At 37.1% G+C, this 24,159-nt stretch overlaps 1 protein-coding gene across 2 annotated transcripts in view; it reads right to left on the bottom strand.

The window, feature by feature from the left end:
• Positions 1 to 8,049: 8,049 nt before the first annotated feature.
• The window catches only part of UBXN7 (UBX domain protein 7), a 57,176-nt gene continuing 41,066 nt past the window's right edge, over positions 8,050 to 24,159 (bottom strand). For both annotated transcript variants that reach the window (XM_074330086.1, XM_019723668.2), the window contains 5 exons: positions 22,977 to 23,067; positions 22,217 to 22,344; positions 17,090 to 17,483; positions 16,878 to 16,957; positions 8,050 to 15,535 (listed from right to left, as the gene is read on the bottom strand). In XM_074330086.1, the coding sequence (XP_074186187.1) occupies positions 15,374 to 15,535; positions 16,878 to 16,957; positions 17,090 to 17,483; positions 22,217 to 22,344; positions 22,977 to 23,067 (855 nt within the window). In that variant the 3' untranslated portion in view covers positions 8,050 to 15,373. The remainder of the gene's footprint in view (positions 15,536 to 16,877; positions 16,958 to 17,089; positions 17,484 to 22,216; positions 22,345 to 22,976; positions 23,068 to 24,159) is intronic.

Below are 24,159 nucleotides of genomic sequence, written 5' to 3'. Positions count from 1 at the left end.
CCCCACAACACTGCCCACAGGCTTCCATTGAAGGAGCTTTACTCCTCTTGGAGGGCCCTCTCCTGATGACCCACACTTTGCTCATTTTCATGTGACGCTAAGGAAGGAACCAGGAGGCATGGCCTCGTGAGCAAAAACGTCTTAATGAGTCAGAGGATGCACCCGTGAGAAATACCTTCATTCCTCTTCTTTCCCAAGCAGCAACACTGTTTCACAAACTAGCCGCCCATATGTGTTTTACTCATTGCAGAATTTGGGCTCTTTGGAAGAACAGCCCTGAACAGAGCAGCCACCATTTCTAACTTATCACCCTGCTTGCTTTGCTCTTAGCTCAATTCTGTGCGTTGCATGGCTCCTTTGCTTTTTTTACCCAGTGCCTTCCGACATTTTGTTCAAGCCCCAGGCACAGTCATACCAGACTGTTGAGCATTTTATGCTCTCTGCATGGGAGATCTGTGACCCCAATTTTTTAGGATTTAAAAAAAATAACTTTATTATAAGGACAACCTATAAGAAATAAGAACATTTTCACCATAATCTCAGCTCTTTTATACATCTGTTTTCATATTTGCATGTTTCTTTTTAGCCTTTGAACACGTGCATATTCTATTTTACATTGTTATAGTGATATTCTACATACATATATTGCCTTTTTCACTAATTATGAAATCATAAACACTTTCCTATGATTCTACAGCTTTCATAGTAATCCTTGTGAAATTATATAAGATTGCCCAGGCAATAATTTATTCTTCCTTTTTATTAAACATTTAGATTCTCTCTTTTTTCTTTTCTTTTCTTTTTTTTTTTTACATTAGAGGAGATGCATATAGCTTTTATCTTATGTTTAATTATTTCCTTGGGATAAATTCCCGAGAATAGGATTACAAATCAAGGGACAAATATTTTTATGATTCTTTTTTTAGGTGTACAGCATAGTGGTTAGACATTTATATAACTTATGAAGTGATTGTCCCAATAAGTTTAATACGCACCTGGCATCATACATGGTTATTATAATATTATTGACTAAATTCTCTATGCTATACTTTATTTACAGCGTATTTGTAACTGCCAATTTTTACTTCTGGCTTTTTCACCCAGCCCCCGCAACCCCCTTTCCATCTGGCAACCATCAGTTTGTTCTCTGTATCTATAAGTCTGTTTCTGTTTTACTTGTTTGTTTATTTTTTTAGATTCTACATTAGTGAAATCATATGGTATTTGTCTTCCTCTGATCTGTGACCCCATTTTGACAAGCCCCTGTTTAGTTCAAATACCCCCAGGGAAGTCTTCCCTGATTTCTTCACTCAAAGTTAAGCATTTATGCTCCCATTGCACTTTATTATTTTTAAATTTAGGTACAACATAAAGTGCATAAAAATTGACAAATTTTTACATGTGCACCCAGAGTAACCATCACACAGATCTAGATATAGGACATCTTCAAATCCCCAGAAGTTTCTATTGTGTTTCCTCCTATCATTACCTCTATCCCCAGTGTTAACTTCTATTTTGGCTTTTATCCTCGATTAACATTTGGTTGTTCTTGAATTTCGTATAAATGGAATCATGTAGTGTGTACTTTTTTTATGTTTGGCTTTTTTCACTCAATATTATATCTGAGAGTTTCATCCATCATATAATTCATTCTTTTTTGTTGCTGAGTATTATCCGTTGTACAACTATAATACAATTTAATGTACTGTTGATGGATATTGAAAAGATGGATTCTTTTCAATTTTTGCCTATTATAAATAATGCTACTAAGAATATTCTCATAGATGTCTTTTGGAAGAACTACCTATGCACTAATTTTTCTAGGGACTATATCTAGGAGAAGGATTGCTGGGTCATAGGGTAGGTGAATATGAATATTTAATTTTGGTAAATGATATTGCCAAACAGTTTCCCAAAATGGTCCTACCAAGTTATACTCCCGTCAGCAGGGTGTGAGAGTTTCAGTTTCTTCACATTCTCACCAACATTTTTAATTTTAGGCATTCCGGCGGGTGTATAGTAGTATCTCACTGTGGTTTTAACACGTTGCGTACGGATCACGAGAATCTTCACGAGGGATTTAAACCCCGCCGTACGCAACGTGTTAATTTGCATTTTCAAGATGAGTAAGCACTTTTTATGCACTCAGTGGCCATTTGGAGGTCCTTTTTTGAGATCCTGTTCAAGTCGTTTGTCCGGTTTTTATTGGTTGTCTTTTTCTTACTGGTTTATAGGAGTTCTTTAGAATTGCAAATACGAGACCTTTGTCAGATATATGTGTTATGGATATTTTCTCCTGTCTGTGGTTTGCCTTTTCATTCTTCTTTTTTTTTTTTTAAGATTTTATTGGGGAAGGGGAACAGTGTGTACTTTCAGGACTTTTATCCAAGTCAAGTTGTTGTCCTTTCAATTTTAGTTGTGGAGGGCGCCGTTCAGCTACAAGTTGTTGTCCTTTCAGTCTTAGTTGTGGAGGGTACAGCTCAGCTCCAGGTCCAGTTGCCGTTGCTAGTTGCAGGGGGCACCGCCCACCATCTTTTGCGGGAGTCGAACCGGCAACCTTGTGGTTGAGAGGACGCGCTCCAACCAACTGAACCGTCTGGGAACTTAGAGGCAGCTCAGCTCAAGGTGCCATGTTCAATTTCAGTTGCAGGGGGCGCTGCCCACCATCCCTTGCGGACTCAAGGAATTGAACTGGCAACCTTGTGGTTGAGAGCCCACTGGCCCATGTGGGAATCGAACCAGCAGCCTTCGGCATTAGGAGCACGGAGCTCCAACTGCCTGAGTCACCGGGCCGGCCCCTTGCCTTTTCATTCTTTTTTTTTTTTTTTTTTTTTTTTTTTTTTTTAAAGATTTTATTGGGGAAGGGGAACAGGACTTTATTGGGGAACAATGGTCAAATTGTTGTCCTTTCAATCTTAGTTGTGGAGGGTTCTGTTCAGCTTCAAGTTGTTGTTCTTTCAGTCTTAGTTGTGGAGGGCGCAGCTCAGCTCCAGGTCCAGTTGCCGTTGCTAGTTGCAGGGGGCACAGCCCACCATCCCTTGCGGGAGTCGAACCGGCAACCTTGTGGTTGAGAGGACGCGCTCCAACCAACTGAACGGTCTGGGAACTTAGAGGCAGCTCAGCTCAAGGTGCCATGTTCAATTTCAGTTGCAGGGGGCGCTGCCCACCATCCCTTGCGGACTCAAGGAATTGAACTGGCAACCTTGTGGTTGAGAGCCCACTGGCCCATGTGGGAATCGAACCAGCAGCCTTCGGCATTAGGAGCACGGAGCTCCAACTGCCTGAGTCACCGGGCCGGCCCCTTGCCTTTTCATTCTTTTTTTTTTTTTTTTTTAAAGATTTTATTGGGGAAGGGGAACAGGACTTTATTGGGGAACAATGGTCAAATTGTTGTCCTTTCAATCTTAGTTGTGGAGGGTTCTGTTCAGCTTCAAGTTGTTGTTCTTTCAGTCTTAGTTGTGGAGGTCGCAGCTCAGCTCCAGGTCCAGTTGCCGTTGCTGGTTGCAGGGGGTACAGCCCACCATCCATTGCGGGAGTCGAACCGGCAACCTTGTGGTTGAAGGGCGCACTCCAACCAACTGAGCCATCCGGGAGTCAGCGGCAGCTCAGCTCAAGGTGCCGTGTTCAATTTTAGTTGCAGGGGGCGCTGCCCACCATCCCTTGCGGGACTCGAGGAATTGAACTGGCAACCTTGTGGTTGAGAGCCCATGCTCCAACCAACAACTGAGCCATCCGGGAGGCAGCTCAGCTCAAGGTGCCGTGTTCAATCTTAGTTGCAGGGGGCAGAGCCCACCATCCCTTGCGGGACTCGAGGAATTGAACTGGCAACCTTGTGGTTGAGAGCCCACTGGCCCATGTGGGAATCGAACCGGCAGCCTTCGGAGTTAGGAGCACGGAGCTCTAACCGCCTGAGCCACCGGGCCGGCCCCGCCTTTTCATTCTTAATGATATCTTTGATGAAGAAAAGTTCTTGATTTTGATTAAGTTGCATTTATGAATCTTTCCCCTTATGATCATTGCTTTTGGTGTCCTGTTTAAAAAAATCTTTGCCTTCTTCCCATTTCATTTTGATTTACCTGTCCTATTTATGTGCCTCTTCCCCACAGCTGTGAGATTCTTTTTTTTTTTAACTTCTATTTATTTGTGTTTTTTCCAGGACCCATCAGCTCCAAGTCAAGCAGTTGTCTCAATCTAGTTGTAGAGGGCACAGCTCACAGTGACCCATGTGGGGATCGAATGGGCAACCTTGTTAAGGACACCATGCTCTAACCAACTGAGCTAACTGGCGACCCCCACAACTGTGAGATTCTGAAGGGCAGAAGCTGTGTCTGGGTCTGCTCTGTATACCCAGAATTTAGCATAGCGCCTGGAATATGGTAGCAGTTCAGGAATCACTTGATTAATGAATTTATGCACTGCATGAAGTTAACACACATAGTATCTATGCACAAAGATTTTATTTCTAATGATGAAAATAGACAGACAATACTGAGAAAACCCTTGCTACATATATGTAAGAAGGAATAATTATAACTGGCTATTACATCCTTTGAAACTGCATATGAGCTGCTTTCTGTGTATGAAATTTCTATGCATGCAGATGTATATATGTCTGAAGCAAAAGCTGGTAAATAGCTATTGAAAAGTTCATTAAATAGGATCCAGTTTTCATTGTACTGGTAAAAGGGAATCATTTGGAGCTTAAATGAATTCTTGTTTCTTCCCAGAGAATTGAATTTAGATAGAAGATACCACTAGGCTGAGGACACACAAAGCTTTATAATACAAAGAACCATTCATTCACCCTATAAAACACATTTACAGACTATTTCATTAGATCCTTACAATAGACCTAAAGCAAGTAAAATAAATGTTAGGTTAGCCTCATTGTGCGGATAAAGGGATTATAGCCCAAAGGAATTTGACTTGCTCAGAGTAATAGTGAGTGAGGTTGGAGAGATGAGCGTATGTTGTGTAACTCTACACCCCACACAGCCCCTCACACTGATGGCTGAGATATTGTTTTTCCCCAACCCAGATTCCAACTATCTTAATGTATTTCCTCTTGGAGGCAGTACTGTGGTGTTTTGACACCTGAGAAATCTGTGTCTCAATTCCTGCTACAAATATTTATCAGTTGTTTACTGCACCTCAGTAATAATCTGAGCCTTAGTTTCTCATTTATAAAATACCTGCCTCAAGTTTATTTTGAGAGTTAAATAAGATGCAAGCTGCCTAGAGTGGGTTAGTCCTCTCCTGTTCTTGAATCTCAGCTTAGCAAAAGGGATTTTATATGTAGTGTCTGTTAGACATCTTGTAATCAGGCAATTAGAATGATCTGATGGCTGACTGCCAGGTATCACTTGGATGTTTAGAAGGCATCTCTGTTCAGAACCCAGTGGCTTATCTAATAGCAGACACTCTCATATGACTATCTAAATGGTGCTTTTAGAGCAAAGAAAAGTGCTGGAATTTGGCTTTAACCCCTTAAAGGGCCAAACTTAGTTGGGGCTGGTGATGACAGCTGTAGGTCTTTGTTCCTTAGGACAAATTTGTGACAATTAGTTCGGTGATTAACCTTATGAACAAGACACTTCTTTTAGCAACTATACGAGCATACTTGCAATAGTTTTACTAAGGCCAGCTTTCGGTTAAGTTTGTACTTCTCTGTAGCAGGCCCTCTATTGTAACAGCGGCTTGGTCACTGCCACGAAAGAATTAAAGTATTACCTTTCCACAAATGTGTTATCTTAGAATTCGATCTATTGGAGACACAGCTACTAGTTATCACTCTATTGGTGATATTTCTAGGGAGCAGCAAATGGGAGTCTGAGGGCACAAATTAAGAATGGGGCCTGGGTAGGAAAATAATTTGCCTAACACCATAAAAGGATTCCCAAAGCTGAAAGGCTTGGGAGAACAGGATACACAGATGTTCCATGCTGGGGGATACTGTGGGGTCTGGAGGTGGGATCTGAGCAAGGAATAGAGGAAGTTGAGAAATGGAATTCAGTGGCAGGAGGAAAAGGGAAAAGATGACAATCAGGCCAGTCTTTCCCAGATAAAAGTGACAGACTAATCAGCTTCCTTGTGGGTGGGCTCCAACCTCAACTGACAGCTGACTAAACAAGAGCACATTCCCTTAATTGGAGGGAGAAAAAAAGGAAGATAGGAGATGTTGAAAGAGCTGCCATTTTTGCCAGTGCACTGAAGAGGAAGTTCTAGTTTTTTTTAGTTCATTAGTATAAAAATAAAACTTCTTCCCACTCCTCCTCCCAGTGACTTCTATCTAATGAACACTTTACAGTCCTTTTCACTTGACCCCCAGGCAGAATTAGACATTGTTGGCTGCTAGATCCTTCTTGAGCATTCTGTCTTGGCTCCCTAGACACCCCACTCTGGTGTGTCTCCTCCCTCACGAGCTGCATCTCCTTGACGGGGCCTCTTTACGTTGGTCATCTCCAGGCCTGGATTCTGGGCACTCTGATTTTCTCCCCAGGTGACCTCATTCTTTCTCAACTTCTCATATATTAAACTCCATGTATAATGATTTTTCAAATTTCTAACTCCAGTCCACCTTACCTCCAAGTTGCAGACTCACACGTCCAACTTCCTATACTGTACCGCACTTGGAAATACAATTAACACATCCAAAATGATTGCTCTCTCATCAAACCTGCGTGATCCACCCGTCTTCCCACCTCAGTGATGATACCACTATCTACCCACCTGCTGGAAACTTGAGTCATTCGATTTCTTTCCTTCCTTCCTTTCCTCCGCCACATCTAATCCAACATTGTCTTTTAATTTCTACCTTTAAAATGCATCTATAATTTATGCATTACTTCCAAGTTCCATTGCCACCACTCTGGTCCAGGCAACGTTTTGTACCTTGATCGTTCAGTGGTCTCTACTCTTGCTCTTTCAATCACCATCCACGTAAATGGCTTCATTACACTTGGGACACTAGCTGAGCCCCTTACCAGGGCCTAACAAGGCCTTGCATGATGTAGCTTTTACTCATTTTATGCCATTCCCTTTGCTCACTACATGCCAGGCACACGTTGGCTTTCCCTCAATACCTCAAATACATAAAAGAATTTCTTGCTCCACGGCCTTTGCATTTGTCATTCTGTTTGTAAGTTTTCCTTCCATCCTTACCATGGCCACCTTCTTTTCATCCTTCAGGTCTCAGCCTAAATATTATTCCCCAACATCTTATTTAAAGCAGAATTCGCTCCTTACTAGTTTTTCTCCTAGTATTTGAATCAAATCTGGTTTTTTTCATTTGCTTCTTGTCTGTATGTCTAATTAAAAAGAAAGTTCCTTGAGGGCAGGGGCTGTGCGTGTTTTGTTCATCACCATATCTCTATTATTTGGCATATTGTGAGGCTCATTACGGCTGGAGGAATGGGAAAGGTACCCTATTGGCCCAATATAGGAAGGTGCCCACCCCTTGACCAGTCCATGTAGCCAGGGAAACAAGGTCTTGAGAGAAGATGGCAAGGCTCATGAGGATATGTTGCTGAAGCATGGAGGTGATGGGCAGTTCCACAAGAGGAAGAAAAGTAGCAGCACAAACTGGTCCCTGAGGTTACTGTGAGCTAGGTGGCAATCTCCATTTCTACTGAACAATATAATCGTATCTCCTGGCTTTTCTATTAATTTAGTAATTACTTTTTTTCTTCACTTGCTTATGCCAAGTCCTTAGTCATTAGTCATTATTAGTTTGAAAAACTAAACAGACACTTGAATTGCCCAAACGTGTCAAATATAGAATCTTACTTTCCCATCAAGGCTAGCAAACCCAATCATTTCATGACAATTTGACCAACAATTATGGAAAACTTACCATAAATGTCCAACATACTACTAAGAACAGAAAAAACTAGCAAGCATTATCCTTGAAAATGGGACAATGAACTAACTTTTGTCTATAAATACTACTGTCCTAAATATGAGAATATGAGGGAAAGCTTTTAAAACCTGGATTGTATTAATAAAAGTTATATCCACAGTCTTATCTAACAAAACAATGCGAAAAACTAATACTGAAAAGTTTTTTATTTTATTTTCAAGATCAAATATTACAACAGGACATTTACATGTATTTATAAAAAATGCAGCAGTTGAATTTATAGATCAGAGGTTTCCTTGAGTTTGGTCCCTCTCTCAGCACAGTGAGCTGATGTCTTCAAAAGACTTATCGTCCCACTCCCCTCCCTCCCCCACCCAAAATGTCCCACCCCCCCTCCCCAATTCAAGTTGCAATAATATAAAGCAACTGGGTACAACACAGCAAGAATATTCACAATTTGGTACAGCCAAAACCAGAGGATCAACTGAGAGAAAGATCCTCATTTCAGAAATCATTTACCTATAGACTATGTGTATCTATAGATATATCACACCCAGTTATCTAAGATTTCCCTGGTTTTAGAGCAAGTGGAAGTTCCATTGAGTCTTAGCCAGCAGTTACAGCTCTGCCTTATCTAATGGCATGTTTTTCTCCTACAAGTTTAGATTTTCTACGGCCTCTGTGTCTTTAAATTGAAGGCTTTCCCTAGCACCTTTATCACTTACTAGATAGATATACAAGAGGGTCTCTATTGTGTCGTGAACAAAAAATTTAGTGGATGATCCAGTTGCCCCTTACTCACTGGTCCCAAAGACTTCTTCCCACTTTTTTTTTTTTTTTTAAGGAGGGCGCGACTCACAGTGGCCCATGCAGGGATCACACCGGTAACCTTGGTGCTACCAGCACCACGCTCTAACCAACTGAGCTAACCGGCCACCCCAACCTTCTTCCCACTTTTGAGAAGACCTGCAGAAACAAATGGTCTCTCCTAGCACCATGGGATTAAAAGCCTAGAAAACAGAACTACCTGTGCATTTTAGGGGGCACTTGCCAGAAACACTACAATAGGAGCATTGTCTATGTCCATTATCTTCCTGGATTCAGTGACTAAGTTCCACTACAGATAAAATTTAGAGCCTGTCCTGCATTAAGAATGCAAATCTCACTAAGACCACCACTTTGTCCAAAATAAGCTGAGTATACAAATATCCCAGGGAATCTCTAAATACTGTTAGGAACCGCTTGAGAAACACTTTAAAGCAAATACCCCAAGTTGACTTCACTCAAGTTCCCAACCCACCCCCATCCCTATCCCCAAAGAAATTTCATTCCTTGATTAACCTCTCTGAATAAGGTGGGAAATGAGGTTTGAAAAATGACATGAAAAATGTTTAAAAAACACAATTAATGAAGACATGCCAGAACTGGACATCCCAGATGATTCAAATCACACTGTTCAAACTGAACTCATACACAAAGCATGCACAGAGCCTACAAACACTCCTGAGTTTCCATGGAACAATCAATACCTACTTGAAAACAGACTTTGCTTCTTTAAGGGCTTAAAAAAAAGACACCAGGTGCTTATAAGTTGTTAACAATCAAAAGGAAAACCGTTCTAAGAAAAAAGATTCTTAAAGGAGTGAATAAAATTTTGTCTAACAGATTCATGCCACAACTTGGATGAAAGCCCCTTAAAGTCCAAGTCCCATGTTAGCATCAACTGGTACTCATTTCTGTTTTCCAGTAGATGTTTTAAATAGCCTTTCCAAACCGAAGGGACAAACCTAGGAAAGGAACAAGGCCCAAGTCCCAAAATGGGTTAAGATAAAAGGCCCCTACTATAAGCTTGCTACTCATTAACTAAAAAGTGGATATCACATAACTACTTTCATTCTAATTAGCAGGTAAAGGGATTTTCTGGTGGCAATGGTCACGCCATGTGAGGTTTAACTTACAGGGCAATAAATTATCAAAAAGTTATTAAGAGCATATGATTAGTGTCAAAAACCTATTTATATTTTGAATCACACCATTTAATTTATTGATAGTTTCCATTATTAAGAACACAGAAGCTTTGAGAAAGCATACTATAAAACCATTTTGTTTAAAACAGCAAGATATCCAACTGAGCATCAACATTTCAATGCCTTTAACTTGAAATAGATCCTGATGGCATATATTCTAAATCCAGCTATGACAGAGGGAAAATAAACAGAATGGCTCGGAATGATTCCATATCAAGAATCTTTCTCCCTTATCAGTTAAGATGCCCATACTGATTCCATGAAAAAAAACAAATAAAAAAGATTTTAAGGAAGGGAGTTCAATTCCAGATTAGAATTCATCTAACGCTTTGAAATGTTTCCCATTTACCATGTCTAATGAATGATGCATAGTAGCACAGTTAGATTAATAACTTCTTTTGATGGATATAAAATTTTTATGTTCAGTCCAGCTTAGCTTGACTATTCTTCTTATTTGAAAACCAAAGTGACCTTATAAGGGATATGAAAACTTAGGGCATTTTGATCTCTGTAGAGGAATATCATTAAGCAAACAACAAAAACTTGCTGTTTGTTGCAACAGAATTAAGTACAAGGCAACTTCCCATATTTATAAATTAACATGTGATTGTTCTTAGGCAAAATATCATCATTTGTATCTCTAATCCAACAATGTGGTTATCTTTTGAAAATACTTTACAGAAATGCTAAATTGTGTTTTATTAATGTAGTTCATATTGGATCGCCCAACTCTACTTTCAGATCATATGGCAAGGAAAGGCCTGTACCAAAAGTCATGTTTATGAGAATAACTGAGATTCTAAGCAATATAACAACATTCTGTAGGCTAAAAAGGGGGTGGGGGGTGTCATTCTATATTTGGAATAAGATAGTTCTTAAGTGGAGAGAAAATGAGCTCTAAAAATGTTTGCCTCAAATTCTTCATCTGTATATTAATTTATGAAAAAAATTTAAATGTTACATATTAAAATTTAGACATGAACTTCTTAACCATAGGCAATTTCATTAAAAATCATGACTAATTTTCAGAGAATGGACATCAAAAATCAGGAACAGAGAAAAGTAAAAGAGAAAGTAGTATTAAAAGATTTTCTAAATAAGGGTCCCATATCATTACATCCAGTAATTTTCACACAAGTTCACTTCATGGGAAAACTACCAAGGTCATCATAATCTCTATGAAACAATACTCTCGATTCTAAGCTCTCTAGCAGGATTGACACATAGGTGAGTCAAAGACCAAAATAACCATTATTAAGATACCAAACTTCAGCATAACAGGATAAATCAACATATTGGCTTGGTATTCTCTGTTGGTTATTTTTAGTACTAAAGAACATTCTTGCCACTATTGCAAAATGTGTGCAGTGCAATTCTAAGTTTCATGGCAAGACAGTCCAGACGTGCTAAACAAGGCAAATCACTACAGTTGAATATTCATAGCACACAGCTGTCCTGAAGCAGCCTTTTCATCCAGGCTTGTATGACTGGAAAATTGCCGTGCTCATCAGAGGGCTGGTTCTTCTGACTCGCATTTACTTTTACACAAGACAGTACTTATTCATCATCCTGCATCCCATAATTTACTATTGAGTAGTTAAATGAAAGAGGGCCAGAGAGAAAGAGAGAATGACACAATGGAGATACGCTCTATGGGACAAGAAATATTTTTAAAAGTCAGCCTAATTGGATCTGAAAAAGTTGTTTCTGCCAAAACTACGTGTAAATTCTACAACTGACACAAATCAATTTCCTAACAATTGCTCGGCAAGTCAAGTGTTTTGTTTAAGCACACAGGTAAAATAAAATTTTACTCTGGTGTCAATGAAATATTTGGTTGTCATTAATTACATTTTAGTCATATTCAACAATGATTAGGAATACCACATTAAGTTTTTAAAAGTAATGAATTATATTTAAAAGATCATTACTAGATCTATAACTATTACACTCTCCTTTTTGGAGATTTCAGTCATAGTGAGGTTAGATCAAGTTATTGGGCAAATGATACCTGGACACAGAAAAAAAAGCAAAGGAATTAATTAGCAAGTATACTTTTAATTAGCCTAGGGATAATATATTAAAAGGGAGAGACCTAAAAGCATAAAATTTTGGAGTGGAAGGGATTTCAGAGATAATCCTTTTCAGTGGTCTAAAATCTGTGGGTTCCTAGAGTTTCTGCTCGGGTCTGCAATTCCACATGCACATTTACATTTTCTCCATCTATGGGATTAATGATATTAATAATTTATAGGCATAGCACAAATTCCACAGCTTTAAGGAAAGAAACCAAATGATACTTCACAGAACCAAACAATGAGATACTAACCTTTTGACTGAATCCCCTGTTGTAGGAGTCTACAGCAGGGGAGTTAAAGAGCATGGACTCTGGATGTCAATTCTGATTTTGTCACTTACTAGCTGTGACATCCTGAAACAAGTTCTCTGAACTTCAGTTTTCTTTCTTATCTACAAAATGGGGAAAATATGCATTTTCTAGAGTTCTTAGGAAGATTAAGGGAGAAAATGCATATAAAGTACCTAGCACATGTTAGTCAAAATTAGTTCCCTGTTCTTCTTTTATTTGGCTGTTCTTTTTCTCTTCTGGTTCCTTCCTAAATCAAATTCAAAAGGTTTCCTGTCACTTTTTCCCCACTAGTTTTCATTTTATCTCCCTATACATGTCTTGTCACTTACTCTCAAAGTCTATCTTGTTCTTTTCCCTACCTTTTATAATCTCTTTCAAAAGGAATGACTATTTTTAACTATTTTTTAACTATCATACTAACCTCATTTAATCTATTTAATAAAACCTCTCCTCCAAAGAACAAAGGAATTTGCAGAGGAAATAAGACAAAGTAGAGGAGGCATACTCCCTAAGTGGATTAAGTTCTTGAGTAAAGCAATATTCCATATTCACTCTTCCCATGTACAATCCATAATCCATCCTCCCACAGGCCTCTGTATCAAGCCCATGATAATTATACTCCTGCCTCAAAACAAAATAAAATCCTTTACATCTTGAACTCTAAACACCCCAGCTGTATCTAAGTTGGGTCAATATCTCATGCCCTATCTCTTTGATATGCTTACTTAAATCACTTTATATATATATACTTGGTCATCTCACAGTTGAAAAAGTCACTTTGGTTTCTCATAAATGGATATGCCAGGGCTGAGCTTATCAAAAAGAACTACGTCCTATCATTAATGAACATGTTGTCTCAGGTTCTCTAGATATGTTTTATAAAGAGAAGCTAACAGGTAAAAGAATGAAAGAATCCTATAGGGAAAGTTCTTGACTTCACATTTTTGACAGATTTGGGCTTTAGCTGTGACTTGACTTTGCTGAGTGGAGATGGGTGCCATTACAGCACCAAAGCTGGGCATATCCTCACTTCTTACCCTGTACCTCTCTGAATTTTTAGATATCTGACCTTGTCTACTACCAACAATTTTTTTACCCTCTAATGCGCCTTTGATAGTGTATAGCTCTGTTCCTTAGATAGCAAGTATGTTATCCAAGTTCAGAGATACAAATGAGGAATTAACATGAAAACCATATTTCCTCAATAATTCAGAAGTTGCTAGTTAGCCTCGAGAGCCTATGAAAAAACACCAAAGTGGTATTACTCAGTCACCAATCTAAAGAGAGAACTTTGACTCAAGGTATAAATGAAATTGTAATTATATAAATATATTTATAAATATTTATACAATTATATACTTATACATAAGCACTTACACAGACTTAAGAAAAAATGTAAGAACATTAATTCAAAAGGACTCACTGAAGAAGAAACAGAATTTTCCATGATTTCCTTGAGGAGAAACATTACTCATTCTTTAGGGAGGGTCCCTCAAAATTCACCCATTAGAAACCATATTCTCTAACTGTATACTAGGCAACACATCTTTTTTTCTTTTTTCTTTTTTAATCAACTAGTTACCAAGAGAGTGATCTTAAAGTAGATGGGAACCTAAAGGTCTCTGAGCAATAACAGCAATTTACGTTCCTCAAGTAGAAGAAGCAATCAATCTAAATCCCCAATTGACAAAATAGGTCCATTTTACATTACGGTTTTATAGAAAGTTAAATTTCTGAGTTTGTCACCAGAATCACCACTACCCCTTCAAAGACCTCTAAAGTTTAAAATAAGAACTGAGCATACAGTGAAACTGATAGTCGAATAGTATTATATAGATTCAAGATGGCATCTTCTAAATAATACTGAAAAAAGCATTCACCAACTACAATTTGAACGTGGCTTTTGCAGGCAGAAAAAACCCCACAAGATCTGGTCTACTGGTAAACTTCCCCACCTCCCTTATTCAATGTTGTCTTATGAATTGAATTTAAAGGTCTTCCTCTTAGAGAGGCTTTCAGTTTTGATAACTTTTGCAAGAAAACAGCTTGAGGAATTAAGCTAATTTAGTCACCAGAGCCTTTATAGACTGTTCCAAACAGGGGCGGGGGGGAAAAAAAATCATTATTTCTAACCAAAGGAACGTGGTTAGATACTCTCAGCTGCATTTTTGTCTTTTTCCCCCAGGACATACACAAGTATGCCTTAGAGCACATGGGACAATCAATAACCATGGTGGTTACAACTACAAGCCATTGTACTGCATGAGTATGAACTGCTGCCTTCCTACAGATCACTTGTGGACCCAAAGAATGGAAGGGCCAAAGGAACGAATATGCTGTACTGGCAAAAACAGCAAGCATCTTCCTATGTCGGTCACCACAATATGCTCACTAAGTGTCCATTCCGGGACTAGCAGGATCAATACAGTTTACAGAGTAATAACAACGAAAGCTGTCTCAGGCTAGGATATTGAAAGACACCCCATGCTATCCACCCTATGTTTAACACTCATTCTGCCAATAACACAGATCATGGAAATAACTCTAGCTGAGGGTATGGAATTCCTTTGAAAAAATTTTTTTTTATATATAATGAGTAAATAATTACAAGGGATGCTTTTTCCATGTAAACAAAAGCCTGGATATTTTGTTATGTGATATTTCCTATATGAATAATAAAACATATGTTAGAGAATTTCTTCTCCCTGCTAAAAATGGGGCTTACAAAAAAGGGAGGTTGTTCTTATTCTGAATCTAGCCGGTCCTTTACCAAAAGAGTCTGAGGAGTAACATCAGTTGATCCCGAAAAAGTGCCGTGCAAGAGATCACTTCTTGGAACACACATTTCCTGCTGCCAGTATTAGGAGGTCTTATCCTTACACTTCCATTTGGTCACCCAATTAGGTAAGAAAGACAGAAAAGAAAAGTAGAAAAAAGAAAATAGGAGAGGAGAGAAAAAGACTGATTATAGGAGAGAGCAAGGAATAAAAGAGAAGGCAGGTGACTTGCTTGCCCAACTTTGGCTCTATGATCCCATGAGCCAAAATGCATACTCAGTGACATGGTATCTCACAGGAAAAGGGAAAAAAGGGGTAAGCTGAGAGAGGTCAGGCCATGATGTTAATTTCTTTCCTGTACAAAGACAGTCTCTTGAGGACAAAGGCCTGCCTCTTGTAATGTAATGTCATAGTCCAGATGAGAGAGTTTCCTTCGAGGGAAGTTGGTGAGAAGTTCAAAACGTTCATTTGGATATCCTTTAGACTGGACATGCTTCACCAAAGCCTATGAAAAATAAACAAAGACAAGGCTGTTAGATGTAAGTAGAAAGAGCACATTAAAGAATTACATATATGACATTCATTTTTATCATATCAGGAAGACATGAAGTTTAAGTTACTCTTTCAGATAACCGAAGCCTAGCCTTGTGGAAGGGCCCATATAACCCTCTGGATGGGGAGATAATAAACCTGTATCCAATAATTTAGGGCCATCAAGTGATACTGAAATATAAAGGTTATTATGGTTTCCTTAATAAAGAAACCCACTGTCTGTTTATAAAATTATCGTCCTCGTTTTTAAACACTTGATCAGTTTTCCTTCCTTTTTTTGATCAGGGAAGACATGTTCTTCATTCTACCGACAGCCAATCTTGCCACTTTTGCACTAAACCCCTTTTTGCCTTCTCAGAAACCACGCCACTATAGAATATGCCGTCTTTTACAGGTATCTTCAACATCTCCCTCTCTACAGATGCTTCCCACCAGACTTAAAAAACGCTCAGTCTTTCTCCTTCAACCATTTTACCCCTCTGATTACTGTCCACTCCCCTTCTAGCCTCACAACCAAACATCTCAAAAAAGTTGTCTATACTTGCTCTATCCATTGTCTCATCTCCCATTAATTAATTCCCTTCCAAACACAAGACGTGGGCGACAGTCTGGGTATCAGCACCAGCAGCCAGATCGGACTTGCATTCGAGTCATACAGGCTTCAAGAATAGACTATCTCCAGCTGCAGAAAATGGCCAGGTATAAACACCTGATCAAAGGGGGATTCATTCATAGGCTAAGCTAAGCTAGTCAGGCTCATTCTCTTTTCCAGGAGTTGAAAAAAAAACGGGACAGGTCCATCATCTGTGGATTTTAGAGGAAAAAGCCTTCAGCATCACTATGATGGACCATGTACAAGTTGAGAGTTAAACACAAGTCACCAATAAACAGAGAATAATGGTGTGAACCAGAGAATTACAGGGGGGGAAACCAAATAGGCGCCCCATCAGAGAAACATGAAAAAATGGCCGTGGTTCTTAACTATTTTGCAGTTCCAGCTAAGAAATCCTGGAGCCCCACTATAGTCTCTACTCCCCTTTTCCAGGTAATAATTTCAGTCAGAAAATGAAATGCAGCCATGGAATAGAAGAGCCTGGACTGGAACAGACCCTATGTGACTTGCCTAAGGTAATTCAGGAAGGAAATAAGGTAATTAGAAGTAAGATTAACCTCAGTTAAGTTTCCAGTTAGAAGTCAGACTGAATACCTAACACTTATTTCAAAGAATCAAGTCAATTACACCAATGAATTAGTTTATCTACATCAAGTAAACACTTCCAATTAGATATACTCACTAGCAGCTTAGCTTGCTCTGGAAGAGTGATCTGTTCCCTTTTTCCATCTGGATACCGCAACATCAGTTGTGCTTTTGGTCCTACGGTAAAAAAAAAAAAAAAAAAGAAAAAAAGACACAAGAGCTTAAGATAGAAGACTAATTTACACAAATAAATATATCCCTTCAGTAATACTCAAGTTTCAAGTAAATCAAGTCTAGAATGTAACTCACCATTTACATCTATGCCCTCCACTATTCCATCTGATTTTTCAGGTGACATCTCCAATATTTCTGAATCCACAGCTGGCAATCCTTGGTGGTTTGTGGTTGTTCCAGGCTCAGTTCTGGTTTGGGGCTCAGTCAGTGGCCTTCTGTTTTCCTCTTTTCTATGCCCCAAATCTTTGTGGGGAGACTTTCTGGATTTGGCAAGATTCTCTATTTCCTCTTCTTCATCAGAGCCACAAACGGATATGAACTCCTCACTGCCAGAAAAAAGTTCAGATTCAGATTCTTCATCTGAGCGGCTATCCTGTTTTGTCTGTGATGAATCAAAATGTGTCTCTTGCAAGGAGGCTCTGATGGCAGCTTCTAGCTGGCTGTCTTCGCTTGCATCTATAAGGCTCTCCTGCAAGATGCAGTCATTAAACACAGGTGGAAAGAAAAAGAAAACAGTTAAACCAAAAATAGATAGTGAAGTCAAACAGGGCATAAGAAATATAATAGTCAACTTGCCATTATTAGTATCTGCTGAATGTATCTGTTCTACTAAATGTTTTCGCTATTTGTGGGCAACAACATTGTCGTACAGAACCAAGTTGGAATGGATAGCTTAAGAACAAAAATAAAAACTCATACCACCTGGCACAATGATGTTGCAAGCACAGGGGAGTTTTTTTGCATAAAAATGAATAAAATTAAGAAAACAGTTTATTCCCTGCCCAGAAAAAGAATTAAGGTTTTAAGTATAAAACCAAAACATTAAGTCTTTAAAATGACTACACACAGCAAAGCATGTCACCATTGTATTCAACTAACATTGTTGGATAGAAGGTTATCAATAAATAACTCAGTAATTATCATTTTCTAAAAAATCTAACAGATCTCTAACATTCAAAACAAAACAAAACACCGTATAATAAATAGGTTGTTTTTTCAAACACCAACTATATTTTCCCAAGCTTAATTGCAATAACCTTTTCATTGTGGTCATGAGAAATGCAAATTTTAATAGTTTTCCTCTTGGTAAAGTTCTAATGTCACGAATATCACTAAACTTATTCAGTCACAAAATATGGGTTGTTTGCCAAAGCAACTTGAGAAAGAAAAACAAAGTTGAAGGTGTCAAGCTCCCTGATCTCAAACTATATTACAAAGCTATAGTAATTAAAAGAGTATGGTACAAGCACAAAAACAGACACACAGATCAACAGAAAGCCCAGAAAACAAACCCATGCTTATATGGTCAATTAATCTATGACAAAGGAGGCAAGAATATACAATGGAGAAAAGACAGTCTCTTCAATAAATAGTGCTGGGAAAACTCGACAGATACATGCAAGAAAATGAAACCAGACTACTTTCTTACACCATATACAAAAATAAACTCAACATGGATTAAGTACTTAAATGTAAGTCCTGATACATCTGATAAAGGGTTAATATCCAAAAAATGTAAAGAACTCTTATAACTTAACACCAAAATAACAAACAATCCAATTAAAAAATGGGCAGAGGACCTAAACAGATGTTTCTCTCAAGAGGACATATAGATGGACAACAGAGATATGAAAAGATGCTCAACATCACTAACCATCAGGGAACAGCAAATTAAAACCACAATGAGATATCACCTCACACCTATCAGAATGGCTATCATTAATATATCAACATATAATATGTGCTGGTTAAGATGTGGAGAAAAGAGAACCCTTGTACACTGTTGGTGGAATTGTAAATTAGTGCAGCCACTATGTAAAACAGTATGGAGATTCCACAAAAAATTAAAAATAGAGCTGCCATATGATCCAGCAATTCCACTTCTGGGTGTTTATCTGAAGAAAATGAAAACAATAATTCAAAAAGAGTTATGTTCCTATGTTCACTGCACCACTGCTACTAATAGCCAAGATATGGAAGCAACCTAGGTGTCCACTGACAGGTAAATGGATAAAGAAGACGTGGTATATATACACAATGGAATATTACTCAGTCATAAAAAAGAATAAAGTCTTGCCATTTGAGACAACATCTATGGACCTAGAGGGTATTACGCTAAGTAAAATAAGTCAAAAAAACAAATATTGTCTGATTTCACTTATATGTGGAATCTAAATAAAACAAACAAAAAAATACATAGATACAGAGAAAAAACTGACAGTTGTGGAGAGGAGTGGGGTAGGAGGGATGGGTAGAAATGGGAAAGATTAAGTACAAACTTCCAGTTATAAAATAAGTCACAGGTATGTAATGTACAGCATAGGAAATAGAGTTAATATCATAATAACTATGTATGGTGACAGATGGTTAGACTTATTGTGGTGATCACTTTGTAAGGTATATAAATGTTGAATCACTGTGTTGTACATCTGAAATTAACATATGTACGTCAGCTATATATATGTATTAATATATGTATGTCAGCTATATATATGTATGTCATACATGTATATGTATGTCAACTATAATTTAAAAATTTAAAAATAGTAATAAAATAAAAATTAAACTTAAAAAAAGGGTTGTTTAAATGGAACTTATTTAGATCCTAACTCAAGCAAATGATACAAAAAAATTTGCAAGTTGAACACTGGATGTCTCATGACATTACACTGTTAATTTTTTAAGGTAAGTTAATTTTTTAAGGATTGTGTTTTAAAAATGAAAAAGAACCTTTGTGCTTTAAAGATACATACCAAAGTATAATGAATGAAACAACAAATTATGAGACTTGCCTTAAAATAATGTGAATAGAATGCAGCATAGATAAAACAAGACTGGCCACTTGTTGATAATTATTGAATTAGCTAATGGATATATAGAGGTTCAATAAATTCCTTCTACTTTTGAATATCCTTAAACATTTCCACAATAAAAAAAAGATTTATAAGTATGGGTTGCTAACACACAAGAAACTAAAGGAATCTCATTTTGAATTTCACTATCTGCCAAATTATATAGCAAAAAATAAAACATTTCAAATAAAGTTAAGGCTAATTTATCACACACACAAAAAAGCAAGTAGATGTGCCTATATGACTTGCAATTGCTTAGATGGACTATAAGTTTATAACAGTGACATTGCACAGCACATAGCTTGATTTTAAAGACTGTCACCATGGCAGACACCGCTGGCTTCCTAGTTCATATCCATTTTCCTTTAATTCCTTACTTATAGAATCCTAATCATGTCTATAAAAGAAAACATATCAAGCTGGAAGAAACTGTGGTTGGAGCTAAAGCAGCACTTACAGAGAAATTACAGAACTAAATGGCTATATTAGGAAAAAAAGGTCTCAAATTAATCATTAAGTTTCCATCTTAAATTAAGTAAGTACCCACATAGAAAAAGAAAAGAAAATTAAATCCAACTACACAGAAGGAAAAAAGAAAGGACAGAAATCAATCAATGACCTACAAAACAGAAGAAAAACCAAAGAAACCAAAAGCTGGTTCTTTTAAATAAATAAAATTGATAAGCCACTACCCAGACTGTCAGGAAAAATGAAGCCACAAATTACCAATAACAGGACTGTGAGAGGGGACATCACTACAGATACTACAGTCATTAAAGGAATAACAAGGAATTAAAATGAACAAATTTATGTCAATATATTCAACCTCTTAGATAAAATGGACAAATCTCTAGGACACAATCTACTAAAGCTCATTGCAGAAGAAATAGATCCCCGAGTAGTCTGTATCTATAATTGAAATTGAATTAGTAGTTTAAAATTTCCCACAAAGAAAACTCTTAGGCCCAGGTGGCTTCACTGGTGAATGTCAACAAATATTAAAGAAATAATAGCAATTCTAAACAAACTCTTCCAGAAAACAGAAAAGGAAGAAACACTTCCCAATTCACTGTGAGGCCAGCATTAACCTGATACCAAAACAAAACAAAGATATTAAAAAATATTATAAGGAAAACAAAACACTTAAAAACTACAAATAATATTTCTCATGAATAATGATACAAAGATTCTTGACAAAATTTTAGAAAATCAAACCTAAAAATATATTTAAAAGTAATGTATCATAATCAACTGGGTTTTAGCCCAAAAATAAAAGGTTGGTTTAACATTATTAAAAAATCAACCAACGTAATTCACTAAAAATTATAACCATATGATCATCCCAACAGATGTGAAAAATCATGACAAAATCCCCTCATGATAAAAACTCAGTAAACTTGGAATAGAAGGTAACTTCCTTAACCTGATTAAGCGTATCTGTACACAACATATAGTTAGCCTCAAATTTAATGGTGAAAGATACTTTCACCAGAACACCAGAAACAAGGATGTCTAATGTCTCACTACTTCTGTTTAACTTAGTACTGGAGGTCCTAGCTAAGAAAGAAAAATAAAAGGCATAGAGATTGTAAAGGAAGAAGTAAAATAAGTGTACTTGCTGACAACATGACCATCTATCTAGAAAATTCAAAGGTATCTACAAAAAAGTAACTAGAACTATAAGTTAATTTAGCAAGGTTGTAGGCTACAAGGTCAACATACAAAAACTAACATTGCTGAGAGAAATTCAAGACTTTAAATAAACGGAGATATATGTACCATGCTCATAAATCTGCAGACTCAATATTTTTTAGGATGTCAAATCTCTCCAAAACGATACATAGTCAATGCAATTCCAATCAAAGTCCTAGTAGCTCTTTGTAGAAAGTGACAAGCTGATTGTAAAAACTTATATGGAAATGCAAAGGACCTGAAATAACCAAAACTACAAAGTTGAAGGACTTAACCATGAGATTTCAAGACTTATCATAAAGCTACAGTTATCATTAAGATAGTGAAATATTGGTATAAAGAAAGATATATCAATCACTGAAAAGACTAGTCTATAAACCCACATATATATGATCAATTTTTGACAAAGGTACAAAGGCAATTCAATGGAAAAAGGAGAATCTTTTCAACAAATGGTGCTGAAACAAGTATACAGCCATATGCAAACAAACAAGAAACTGCAACTCGACCCTACCCTAAACACCGTATACAAGAAATAATTCAAAGTGGATCACTGATTTAAGAGCTAAAACTATAAAAAACATGGGTCTTTACCATCTCGACCTCATTATATACAATTAAACTTAATCACCCATCACCACTTCTTAGTCATACTTACTGAGCGGGCACATTTTTTGGGGGGACTACTAGAGAGTCCATCCAGTTGCCCATGTTCACCAAGAAATCCTGTCACTTGGTCCAAAAAAGAAGATACATCTAACTGGTGCCACTCTACTAGCTTCTGACCTGAAAATTAAAAACCAGGATATATAATGAAATCAACATGCCTTCTGAACATTCTCATTACTTATTTTGGCATATGCATAATTAAAATTTATTGGGAATACCCTTCACCAGCTTAAGATGCATAGTGTTTTCATAACCTAGAGGATCCACTAATTACAATCAACCTAAGAGATTCCCACCCATCAAAACAGGGCAACAACTTTATCTGCTGATATCACTTATTCCCATTTAAGAAGAGATTTACCCAAAGCAGTATCTATATAGAACTCAATCCATTAATAATATGCTCATCTCTACTCTTTGCTTCTCTGGTGGGATTACAACCAGTACCTGAATGATCTTAGTATTTTAATAGAAAATCTAAGGAGAGCCTTTAAATATCACAAGAAAGATAAAAGTTATTTTTTGTAAGAATTGCACAAATATAAAATGCTACCATCTCCCAAAATTGGCACTAACAGACTCCGTATATATACATTTCAACAGATGTTTAAATAATTCTAACGGGAATGAACACCTAAATTATTACAAACAATTCTGAAACTGGATCCAGTTATATACGAAAGATTAATTATTTAGGTAATTGAAAGATAAGTCATAGGTCAAAGGATGTAAGCTGATATAAATCTTACCTGTCCGTGGATCCAAGATGGAAACATAGGGGAAATCCCCTAGCTTATAAAACTGTATGTATCTCTGACCTTCTTCACTATCATGATAAACCTGTTAAGTCATTGATTTTAAAAAAAAGTCAGCCTCTAAAAAAAGTACCAAGTATATTCTTGTTTTATACCAACAGTAATTAATTCTCCAAATATACCTTTTGTATATGTTAGGCTCTTACTCAGAAACAGAAAATGAAAGTCATCTGGTGTAAACTCCCTCAACTTCCTGTCCTCAGTTCCTTTGGAAATTTATATATCAGTCCATTTTTCCTCCCTTTCCAGTTCAGAAGAGGTATTGCTCTTCCTGTTCGAGTTACTGCTCTTCCTGTTCAAAGCATCTGTCTACCTATGCCATTCCTGACTCTTAATCATATACATTTTTTTTCAATCATAACATCTTAGTAAGTCATAATATATTAAGATAGGCTCTTGCCTCGTACAGCGCTAGGCAAAGGATGCACAATCAACAGTCACTGAATAAAACGTTACCATTCAGAAAAAATAATATTGAATTTAGGGGCCTGTAAAAAAACAAATTAATGACAATAATACATATAGTGGGGTGGAAATTAAGTTCATTCAGATTTTATTTTCTAAAATTTTTCGTAAAATAAAAAAATTGGAGTAAGATCATCTAACCTTAGCTTAGTAATTTATATCAAAAGAAACTACAGCCAGCAAGACTAAGTGACAAGCCTAAGGACACAGAGTTAAAGAGTATCAAATTCAAACTAAAATCCAAGTCTTAGTTATATGTTGTTCCATTACTCCAAGATCTCCTACATCCAAACTGTCAATTATAGCAGCCACTACAACATGTGCTGAAATGTAGCCAGTCGGAACTGAGCTGAACTGTATGTGTGAAATATACACGCCAGACCTCGCAAACTTAACACACACACATACACACAAAATCAAAACATCTCATTAATATTTTAATATTAGTTTTATATTAGATATATTGATTTTAAAATACATTAAAATTAATTTCACCTGTTTCTTTTATCCTTTTTAAATGCAGCTACTAGAAAATTTTTAATTACATATGTGACTCCCATTATATTCCTATTGAACAGTACAGTTGTATACTCCATCAAGATATTCAAGCTCTTCCAAGATACAAGTATTATATGGTTACATAGTTTGGTTC

This window comes from Rhinolophus sinicus, linkage group LG01 (genome assembly GCF_036562045.2).
Source record: "Rhinolophus sinicus isolate RSC01 linkage group LG01, ASM3656204v1, whole genome shotgun sequence".
NCBI classification, from domain to species: Eukaryota; Metazoa; Chordata; class Mammalia; order Chiroptera; family Rhinolophidae; genus Rhinolophus; species Rhinolophus sinicus.
The sequence above is the reverse complement of the archived record's forward strand: the minus strand, read 5'-3'. Positions and strand labels throughout refer to the sequence as shown.